This window comes from Epinephelus lanceolatus, chromosome 3 (assembly GCF_041903045.1).
Source record: "Epinephelus lanceolatus isolate andai-2023 chromosome 3, ASM4190304v1, whole genome shotgun sequence".
Lineage (NCBI taxonomy): Eukaryota > Metazoa > Chordata > Actinopteri > Perciformes > Serranidae > Epinephelus > Epinephelus lanceolatus.
This window is the reverse complement of record NC_135736.1, coordinates 50,893,860-50,905,000: the sequence shown is the minus strand read 5'-3', so window position 1 is coordinate 50,905,000 and position 11,141 is coordinate 50,893,860. Positions and strand designations below refer to the sequence as shown.

General features: G+C 44.8%; 1 protein-coding gene across 1 annotated transcript in view; it reads right to left on the bottom strand.

Annotated features, from left to right (window-relative positions):
- The window catches only part of capn8 (calpain 8), a 54,379-nt gene that overhangs the window by 23,698 nt on the left and 19,540 nt on the right, over positions 1-11,141 (bottom strand). The window contains exons 7-9 of the mRNA XM_078166575.1: positions 5,563-5,648; positions 5,382-5,456; positions 4,742-4,902 (exon numbers count right to left, since the gene is read on the bottom strand). Of these exons, the coding sequence (XP_078022701.1) occupies positions 4,742-4,902; positions 5,382-5,456; positions 5,563-5,648 (322 nt within the window). The remainder of the gene's footprint in view (positions 1-4,741; positions 4,903-5,381; positions 5,457-5,562; positions 5,649-11,141) is intronic.

The window sequence follows — 11,141 nt, the reverse complement described above, 5'->3', positions numbered from 1 at the left end:
ATATTAACACTGACTGTAGTGTAAATGTCAGATATCAACACTGACTGTAATGTAAATGTCAGATATTAATACTGACATATCAACACTGACTGTAGTGTAAATGTCAGAAATCAACACTGACTGTAGTGTAAATGTCAGATATCAACACTGACTGTAGTGTAAATGTCAGATATTAACACTGACATATCAACACTGACTGTAGTGTAAATGTCAGATATTAACATTGACTGTAGTGTAAATGTCAGATATTAACACACTACAGTCAACACTGACTGTAATGTAAATGTCAGATATTAACACTGACATATCAACACTGACTGTAGTGTAAATGTCAGATATTAACATTGACTGTAGTGTAAATGTCAGATATTAACACACTACAGTCAACACTGACTGTAATGTAAATGTCAGATATTAACACTGACATATCAACACTGACTGTAGTGTAAATGTCAGATATTAACATTGACTGTAGTGTAAATGTCAGATATTAACACTGACATATCAACACTGACTGTAGTGTAAATGTCAGATATTAACACTGACATATCAACACTGACTGTAGTGTAAATGTCAGATATTAACACTGACTGTAGTGTAAATGTAAAATATCAACACTGACTGTAATGTAAATGTCAGATATCAACACTGACTGTAGTGTAAATGTCAGATATTAACACTGACTGTAGTGTAAATGTAAGACATCAACACTGACTGTAGTGTGAATGTAAGACATCAACACTGACTGTAGTGTGAATGTCAGATATCAACACTGACTGCAGTGTAAATGTCAGATATCAACACTGACTGTAGTGTGAATGTCAGATATTAAAACCTACTGTAGTGTAAATGTCAGATATCAACACTGACTGTAGTGTAAATGTCAGATATTAACACTGACCGTAGTGTAAATGTCAGATATCAACACTGACTGTAGGGTAAATGTAAACAATAGAGTTGTTGTAGTGACTTGTTATGATCAGTTGAAGCTGAGGTTTTGGGGGGTTTTGGCCTGAGAGATTTTGAGCATTGAAGTTACTTAAGGTTTCAGTCAAAGGGTCTAGTTTCGCAGACCGGGCACGGTGGGGACGCAGCGCACCTGCGCTTCGCCAACTGGGTGTGGCCAGGCGGATTTTGTAAGTTTGGCACACCGTGTGCCCTGGCGCAGCTACTCTTCTTTCCCACCTCCGTCCCTCCTACCAGTGCAAGTCGGAAAGAGGAAGGAGAGAAGGCGTGGAGTGGGTTTTACACCTATCACACCGCCCCTCTCCTCGCCCTTAAATGCACCGCGTGAAGGCGTAATGAGAGTTTACTGAATTCACCATGGCAGAAGAAAACAGCAGCGTCAGACGGCCAAACTCCTCTCAGGAGGAAACCTATGTTTTGGTCCGGGAGGTCCAAGCTCACAGTGTCTGAATATACAGAACTGCAAGCAGACCTCCACGGGCTGATGATGCAAAGGTAGCCTGGGAGGAGGTCACCACAATTGTAAATCAATGTTGTGTTTCTCTCGTGCGCGCGCGCTCTCTCTTTCTCTCTCGCAGTCTCACTCTGTTTCTTTTCTTTTGACTTTTCTAAGATGACAGATGCTGAATATATACTCCCTATCTGATGCTGTGGCTGTGTGTGGTTGGCTGAGAGGGATGTGAACTCATTAGTTTGCAGCTGTGTTAATCAAATCAGGTTGGGTTTCCATTACACGTGCCAAACGTGCCAAACGGTGCCAATCCCCTTTGATCTGACATCAGATGTGACGGGACAGTCGATATAGAGATACATTTATGTGCTGATTGCAGATAGTTGCATTGAATAGTGGTTTTGTGGCTATTTATTGCATCGTTAATGTGCCTGATATTCTGGAAACCTGCCTGTGAGGTTTCGGTGACGTGTGCGCACTGTCCGCCGGTCAGCCAAACTTCAGTTTACACTGGCTGCTGTTGGGAATAGAATGATGTTATGTGTTTTACTATAAGTTGTGTTTCACTATATAAGTTTTAGATGTGTGAACAATGAGAATACTGAGATGATTTCAGCTGATCTGAATGTGTTTGCTTTGCAGAAGTGGAGAAGTACAGGAGAGGAAGAGACATGAAGTCTGAGGAGCACATACCGCAATGCTTAGATAATTAGTTTCATATATGGTAAAAAGAATAGAAAGTGATATACAGATAGTAAGGTACAGCACGTGTAGGGAGTTGTGTTGTTCTCTTGTCTTTCAAAACAGGAACCACGCCCCCACCGCCAGCGGGAAGGAGTCAGATTAACACGAGGCAGGGGCGTGGTGTGGTGAAGGAGGAAGTGGAACTGCCAATGAGAAGAGGACAACGCCTTGCGTGCACAATGACACTCTGTTACGCTCAAATATACTGGGTCAGGGGAAGGACAGGAGGTCAGACTTCGTGAACTGACACACCTTTGTTGTTCGTCAGGGACGTGAAGTTGAGACCCAGAGCTCTGTAATTTTATTCCTTTACTGCTTAATAAACTACATTAACTGAGACCGAATATCTTCTCCTATTGCTTCATTAAAGAACACGCAGGACTGAGCTCACACATAGCACATTAGAGAGTAGGATGAGACTCTTAGTCCATCACTGCGCTCCCCCTGCGCTGACAGTAGACCTGGTTTCAGATGGCGAGCTTTTAGCGCACCTTCGGCAAAGCCTTTTGGCACGAAACTGTCACTGCGCCAAGCTGGATTTGTCGACACCTCCCCCTGCTGCGCCGCCACACCCATCTCAGCGCACCTCGGTCTGCCAAACTACCAAACTGAGCGCACCTCGGGTTGCGCTGCTCGAAACTAGCTCTGCGCGGGGTTCGCCACCCTACGCCACCTGCGCTGCGCCGGGAAACTAGAGCCCATAGTATGACCGCTGAAGCAGTTGAAATGTCTTTTGAATTTGACGCATTCCTTGAAGGTCTTTTTCTGAGTTTGAACAGCTTTTTATTTTATTGAAAAATAAGTTGGAGAAAATAGGTTTAATAATAATAATAATAATAATAAGTTTATTTTAAAGGGTCAGTACAAGGAGACATGTCATCAATGAGCCAAACTGTTTAAAGTTTGGTTATTTTCTTGAAGAAAGTTGAAGAAAGTTTGAGCGCACCAAAAAAGGTTCCAGCAGAAGAAACAGAACAATAAAAATAAAAATGAAAAGGAACTCGGACATTTTTACAGTTACTTTCATCAAACAGATGAAGGATTGGTGTTTTCAGCACCTTGCCAAGACTGAGCCGGGTGGAGCGGTAGCTGTTCTGCAGCATCAAACAGATAAGGAACTTTTTTTTTTTTTCCTTTTTACAATGAAAAGTGACCTTTGAAAACATCTGTTGTTTCACTGTGGGAATCCAACAGTACCTTTTCCTCAAATATGTAACCATGGTATTATGGTGACAGCTGTAACCATGGTAACTGTCCACAACAAAGGCTGTAGCTTCAAAATAATTAGAGGACATGAAAATAAATAACTGAATTGAAATGAATAGTAATGATGCCATCAGAAGAGTCAAGACACAGTCACACATGAGAGACTGCAGGCGAGTGACCGCCATCTGCTGCGGCGATATTTGTGCTGAATGTGGGCAGTGCCTGGTAATGCAACAGAAACACGGAAAGCTAGCTTGCTAGCTAACGAATAAATGTTAGCTAGCTTGCTAATGAACACAATGTGATGTTAATGGTGCATTTTCCATGTTTTAATGTTACCTGCCCGTCTCATGACTCACTGCAGCTAGTCAGGGTCTCTCATGTGGGGAAGTTTATTTTCATACATTATCAGCTGGTTACAGACAGAAACAATCAGCGTCACATGATTCTTTGCTGTTGGTTGAAGCTGTGACTTCACTGATCAAACTTCACCAAAGTTGAACTCCACATGATGTGACGATAAAAACTGCCATTTGGAGTGACTTTTTTTTGCTGCTTCACTGACACTGAATGGAAAGTGAAAAATTGCCTGGGTTAAACTCGCTCATGCACGCGCCCTAAAGCTGCGCCACTGCCAGCTGCGAGGCAGATGAACCCTGACGCCGGAATTCCACTGGATGCGTGTCCGTTGCGGAACGGCTGCGCTGGTTATCTGATGCGTGCTCCACCGTCCGTCAACACACACCGGCTGCGTTTGCTGTGCAGAGCGGTGCAGCTCCGCCAGACAGCGGGAGTCATGAGGACCCACGAGATCTTGCGAATTCACGCATAACTGTGCGATATAACAAGATGTATTTTCTATGAACAGAACCACAAAACCAGAGGAGTAGTAGGAAGACATCTGGGTGCACCTCCATGATTAACATCTTCTCATCCATGGTGTCAATGGGGTGAAATGACGTCTGAAAACCTCTGACCTGTTGACTTCAGGCCTGCCTCCGCCCATTATGACGTTTTCAAGGTGCAGTGCAGGGAAATATGATCCACCGTGAACACTGTATTTTATTTTGAAAATTAACCGGATGTTTTATTGTGTTTCTGTGCACGACTTCCTGCCCCGCACGAGCTGCTCTGTGCTGAATTGCTGCGTTGTGCTCCGGCGTCCAGCAAAAATAGAAGTCCTGCGTATCTGCTGCGGAGGGCTCCGGAGCTGTGACGGAGCTGGAATGCAGCACAGCCGCAGCTGGTGGAAACACACACATTGACTAGAACTGAAACAGATCGGCTCCGCTGCCGTTCCTGAGCGCAGACGCAACCAACACGCATCTGGTGGAATTTGGGGGTGAGGATGATGGCACTAATACTGAGCTGTACCCGCATAGTTCCTGCAGCCTCCAGCGGTGGAGCCAACTCTCCACATGCCCTCAAACTCAGCATAATTCCAGCGTCCAATGTCGGTGCTGGTCAGCGTGTCTGGTGTCAGGTTACAGATGTCGAGGCGGGAAAACTGACACAGGAAATCAGTGTAGGACATCCTGCAGCCGGCAGAGAGAGAAGAAGAAGAAGGAAGTCTAAAGGTTTGGGGTTTTTTGACCAACAGAAACAGCGATGAAACCCTGAATGTGTCACAGTATGTTTCTATGTTCCCTTCAGTGATGTCCTCTGGCCACCAGATGACCTCACCTGTTCCCTGTCTTCACCTCATTATCATGACAATCACTTCAGACTTCAGATCTGAGAACTCATCAGTTATTGGATTTATACAGATCAGTATTTAGATCCTTCACTGAAGTACAACTATCAACACAACAATGTAAAAATACTCCATCACAAGTTGAAGTCCTGCATTCAAACTTAAATAAAGAAGTCTTATCAGATGAATCTACTTCAAGTATCAGAGTAAAAGTATTCCTGATTCTGTCTGACTTTGATGTTTGAACTAAAGTCAAAGTTAATCAGAAGCTAAAGATCAGATTTAGTTCAGAATGATTTTTTCTGTATCTTTAAAACTCACCAGAACTCTCCATCGTCAGCAGAATGGTCCAGCTGCTGCTTCTCCTCCGGCTCAACTCCATCCCACTCCTTCGAACTGACAAATACAAACATCAGAGGGTCCCTGAACGCCTCATTCAGGAGCAGCAGAAACACACAGAGGGAATCAGACTAATGACGGACGGATGGACAGACAGACTCACTTGTCACTCCAGGCTCCGGTCCACTCCACCTGACCCCAGGGATTCCTGATCCTCAGCAGCTCCACCACAGAACCAAAGTGATTAACCTTAAGAACAAAGAGCATCATTCAGGGACAGAACGAGTCCACGACGCCCCCTGTTGGTCCAGACCTCACACCTGCTCCTCCTCAGAGTCTGCAGGTATGAGGTATGTTTAAGAGTCAACCTACGGGGCTGAAACGTGGAGACAAGACCTGCAGTTCCTCTAATGTCAAGTCAAGTCAACTTTATTTATAAAGCACATTTAAAAAATAACTCACTTTGACCAAAGTGCTAAATATATAAAAATAAAAATGAAAAAATACAGAAGAAACACAGTAACACAAAAACCAGAGCCATAGCAGCAACATACATAAATACATATATCAAGGCACAAATAAGCACAGAGTGGGAGATTAAAATATCATGTCAGGGGGATACAAATGCTTTAGAGAAGACATATGTTTTGAGCCTAGATTTAAACGAGTCAATGGAAGGGGCAAATCTGATAGAAGAGGGGATGCTGTTCCAGAGTCTGGGGGCTGCGACCGCAAAGGCAGTCACCCCTGTGTTTAAAATTGGAGCGTCGTACCACTAGGAGCCCTAGGTCAGCCGACCTGAGGGATCTGGAAGCAGCATAGGGGGTTAAAAGTTCTGTGAGGTAGGTGGGGGCCAGACCATTCAGGGATTTATATACAAACAGAAGCAGTTTAAAATCAATTCTGAATTGAACAGGTAGCCAGTGGAGAGAGGTCAGGATGGGGGTGATGTGGTCTCTCTTACAGGTTCCTGTTAGAAGTCTGGCTGCAGCGTTTTGTACCATTTGTAAGCGGGAGAGAGATGATTGATTGATTCCGGTGTACAGTGAATTGCAGTAATCCAGGCGGGTGGAAATGAAAGCATGGATGACTTTTTCTAGGTCCTTGAATGTGAGGAATGGCTTGAGTTTTGAAATGGTGCAGAGTTGGAAAAAAACGGCTTTAACTACTGAATTGACCTGTTTATCAAACTTGAGTGGTGAATCAAAATGAAACCAAGGTTTTTGACGTGAGGTTTGATGAAAGTGGATAGGTTGCCAAGACTGTTGGATATCAGGTTGATGTTGTCAGAGGGGCCAGAGAGAATGATTTCTGATTTACTGTCATTGAGTTGAAGGAAGTTTACTGCCATCCAGGACTTTATTTCATTAATGCAGTTGTGGATGTTGGTGAGTTTGGACTGGTCGTTAGGTTTGAGGGGAAGATAAAGCTGGGTGTCGTCAGCATAACAGTGGAAGGAGATGTCGTGTTTTTGAATGATTTGACCGTGGGGAAGCATGTAGATGGAGAAAAGAATGGGACCTAGGAGGACTGAACCTTGTGGGACACCGCAGGAGAGAGTAGCTGGGGTAGAGGAGAGTGTGCCTATGTTTACGGAGAAGGTTCTATTGTTGAGGTAGGATGTGAACCAGTTCAGAGCAGTGCTATTAATACCAGAGCCATGGTGGAGATGGTCTATTAGTATGTTGTGGTCTATTGTGTCAAATGCTGCTCTGAGGTCGAGGAGGATGAGGATGGCACAGTTACCGGAGTCGATGGAGAGGAGCAGGTCGTTGTGGATTTTTAACAGAGCGGATTCTGTGTTGTGGTGAGGCTTGAAACCAGATTGAAATTTTTCCAGGATGCAGTTATGATGTAGGTAGGGCAGAAACTGATTGAGGATGGCCTTTTCGAGAACTTTTGACAGAATTGGGAGTTTGGAGATAGGTCTGTAGTTATTGGGCAGTGTGGGATCAGTGTTGGGTTTCTTCAGAAGTGGCTGAAAGACTGCGTGCTTGAAACAGGTTGGGACGGTGCCAGTGATGATGGAGCTGTTGATGATGGAGAGGATGCTTGGACCAGTGACTTCAAAGACATCCTTCAGGAGAGCAGTGGGGATAGTGTCAAGAGGGCAGGTTGCTGGTTTCATGCTGGTGTCAGTTTGGATGAACAGACCAGGGAAACAGCTGGGTTTTCGGTGGGGGGTTGAATGCTTCTCCTGATGGCTTCCACTTTATTAATAAAAAAAGTTTAAGAATTCTTCACAATTGGCAGGGGACACAACAAGGCTGGTGTTGGGTGGAGAAGAGATGACGGAGTTTATGATGTTGAATAGGACCTTAGGATTATGGAAGTTATTGGAGATTAAAAGTGGAGAAATAATTGGTTCTTGCAGCCTTAACTGCTTCCTGGTAGTTGTGTAAGTGAGTCCTGAGTATTTCAAAAGAGATCTGTAGTCTGTCTTTTTTCAATTTTCTCTCTGCTTTTCTGCATGATCGTCTGAGAGTACGGGTGTTGTCGTTGAGCCAGGGTTGAGTTTTATTTTTGGGGTTTCTGAGTTTGAGTGGGGCAATAGAGTCCAGGATGTCGGCACAGCTTGAGTTAAACCGGTAGATCAACTCATCTGTGTTCAGGGATGATGACCGAGGGGCCTCAATGTTCCAGGATGATGAAAATGATAGAAATGCCTCGGTGAACTGTCTAACTGTGGAGGAGGATATTGTGCGGGAGTATGAAGCAGATGATTGAGGTTTAGGATCCAGCTGAAATATGGTGGAGAACTGAATGCAACGGTGATCTGAGATCCCCAACTCTTCTACAGCCAGAGAGGGAGTGGTCAGGCCGAGTGTAAAGTCTAATGTGTGACCATGGTTATGGGTTGGGCCGATACCAGTTGCGTGAAGTTAAAAGACTCCATGGTACGGAGAAATGAAGTAGCTTTGGTGTTAGATAAAATGTCCACATGAAAATTAAAATTGCCAGTGATTAAGATTTTATCATGCGATACAACAGCTGAGGATAAAAACTCAGAGAACTCAGTGAGGAAGGTGGCATCCAGCCTTGGGGAACGATACACAACAGCACACAGGACTGGGCATGAGTTACTGGTTTTAAACATCAGCACTTCGAAACTGGAAAAGATGTCAGTGGCTAGGGGGGTGCAGTTAAGAGAGTCTCTAAAAATGACAGCCTATGTCCACTAGAGGCTGTCTCCCAGAGTGAGCGCGTCCCCACAGAGCTCCATGTTAACACGTAGAAATCAACATTTTCCAGCCTGTTTGGTCTGGAGATCATTTCAACGTTCATCACAACTGAACTTTAACAGAACTCAGCTGCTTACATTTTATTAAGGATTACACATAATGAAGGGGGCAGGGCCTCTTTGACTGACAGGCTGGCTGCTGATTGTAGCCACTTCTGGGTCCTAAAATCCAAGATGGTGATGGCCGAAGATAAAAACAGGAGTCCAGAAACCACTGGGTGATGTCACAGTGGCTACAGTCATTATTTATACAGTCTATGGGTGTGTCCCCCTGTTAGTGACATTCAGGTAAAGCAGTAAAAATACTCTCAGTATATCGCACACTTAAACTGATTTAGATTTTTTTTTAGGTGTCAGAAACAAGTTTTGTTGCTGACCCGGCCCACAGCAGGACATCACTGAGCTTGGGGTCTGACTCTCCACTGACGCCTGCCGTAGGTAACACGCTGACTGTGGATAAACACCTCAAACCTGAACTGTCCGTTTCAGCTGCATCAGGCTCGTGTTGTTTGTCAGGTTTTGTGTTGGCTGTGAAGGAAACACTGAGGGTCTGCAGCTGGACCCTCCTGAGACTTCTCTCACCCACAGTGTAAGGGGCCTAAAGCCAGTTAGAGTCCACACCAGGTGCAGACAGATCACCCATAATTCATACCAGCATGTAAAGACAGCCAATCACCTCGACTGCTTTTCTGTTTCGGTGTTACATAAAAAAAAAAGAATGCAATTCTGTTCTGAAACTTGAAGACATTCACCGAAAATCTGGCAGTGTAAAATAATAATAATAATAATAATTATAATGGTAATAATAATAATAAAAACACCTACAATGCAGTCTTGGGATCCCTCCTCTGGTGAATTCACACCCATTCACCCTAACGACTCACATGGTGGTCAGGTGGGTCAACGACTCACATTGTGACCTTAACGACTCTGAAACTAAGAGCTCGCGGGACCCCTACGACTCTGCAAGGGTTCCCACCCACACAGGGTTTATAGCCTGCAACTTCGTACCAGTCATTTAGAACTGAAGAAGCTTCTTGGATGAGAGGCCAAACGTCTTCAAGAAACGCAAGCAAGTCCAGTTGCCTACAATATTAGCACTTACGAATATAACTGGGTAGTGGTTTGAGATCTGGTTCAGGAGAGGAGTGAGCAGGCGAAGAGGAGACGAGTTGTTGGTGTATTGTTTCGATTTTTGAGTGAAAGAAGGACAGGAAGTTATTGCATTTGTTGGTAGTAAAATTGGCAGTGATGTTGTCCTGAGGTTTTGTCAGTTTGTTGAATGTGGAGAACAAGGTGCGAGATTTTGAGCAGTTGGAGTGGATCATTTCAGAGTAAAATCTGGAGCGGGCGTTGTTAAGCTCAGTTTTGTACAGTGTGACATGGTCTTTGAGGGCTTGGGTGTGGACAGCGAGACCGGTTTTCTTGTGGAGACGTTATAGTTGTCGTTGTTGCTTTTTGAGATTATGTAGTTCTGGGGTGAACCATGGGGAGGAATGAGTGAAGGAGGCATTTATTGCCTTGAGAGGGGCGAGCTTGTTGAGGCAGGTGGAGAGAGTCTGATTGTAGAAGTCAACAAGGTCAAAAAGGGTTGAATTTGTGGGGAGGGAGGAGTGAGTGATGGAGCCAGATATGGATGAGAGGGCGGTGGGACAGAGAGATTTGAGGTACGGAAGGTTATTGTGCGAGTTTGTTTGAGGTTGGGGACGGGAACGTTAACAACCATAGTGACAGCCAGGTAGGTCAGAGATTGTGAGGTCGGTTAGGGAGAGATCTTGAATGGTGAGGGAGGGGGTTGAGCAAACCAGGTCCAGAGTGTGGCCACGGCTGTGGGTGGGAGAATTCATATGCTGGGTGAGGTTGAAGCAGTTTAAAATGTCCAGAAAGTCGGTTTTGAATTTGGCTTTCAAGGAGTCAATGTGGATGTTGAAGTCACCGAGGAGGAGAATGGATGGTGAGATGAAGAACAGCTGAGTGAGGAAGTCAGTAAAGTCAGTGAGGAAGGATGTATTGTTTTTGGGGGGCCGGTAGATGATGGCAGCAGTGAGTGTTTGTGAACCAGGTAGTCTGAAAGCCAGGTGTTCGAAGGATGAAGCAGCAGGGATGGAGAGTGGGCAGACGGTGAGGCCATCACGGTAGATGACAGCAGTGCCCCAACCCCAACCATCTGGGTGGGGATTGTCCAGGTAAGAGTAACCGGTTGGTGTGGTCTGGTTCAGAGCAATGTAATCCATTGGTTTGTGCCAGGTTTCAGTGAGACAGAGCAGGTCCAGTTTCTTGTGTGTTATGAAGAAGCCAAAGTTATCACGGTAAGGGAACTCCATGACCTGGACCAGTATAGATAATGTCTATTACTGTGTGTGTTGTCTGGTTCCCCCCGTGTTTGGTAGCAGAGGGCTCTGTGTTGGGTTATCTGGCGAGGAACTTATTGACTTATAGATGAGAGCAAATCTGTCTGATTTTCTCTCTTCACTGTTTTTTTTTAACTTTTTCTCTCTCTC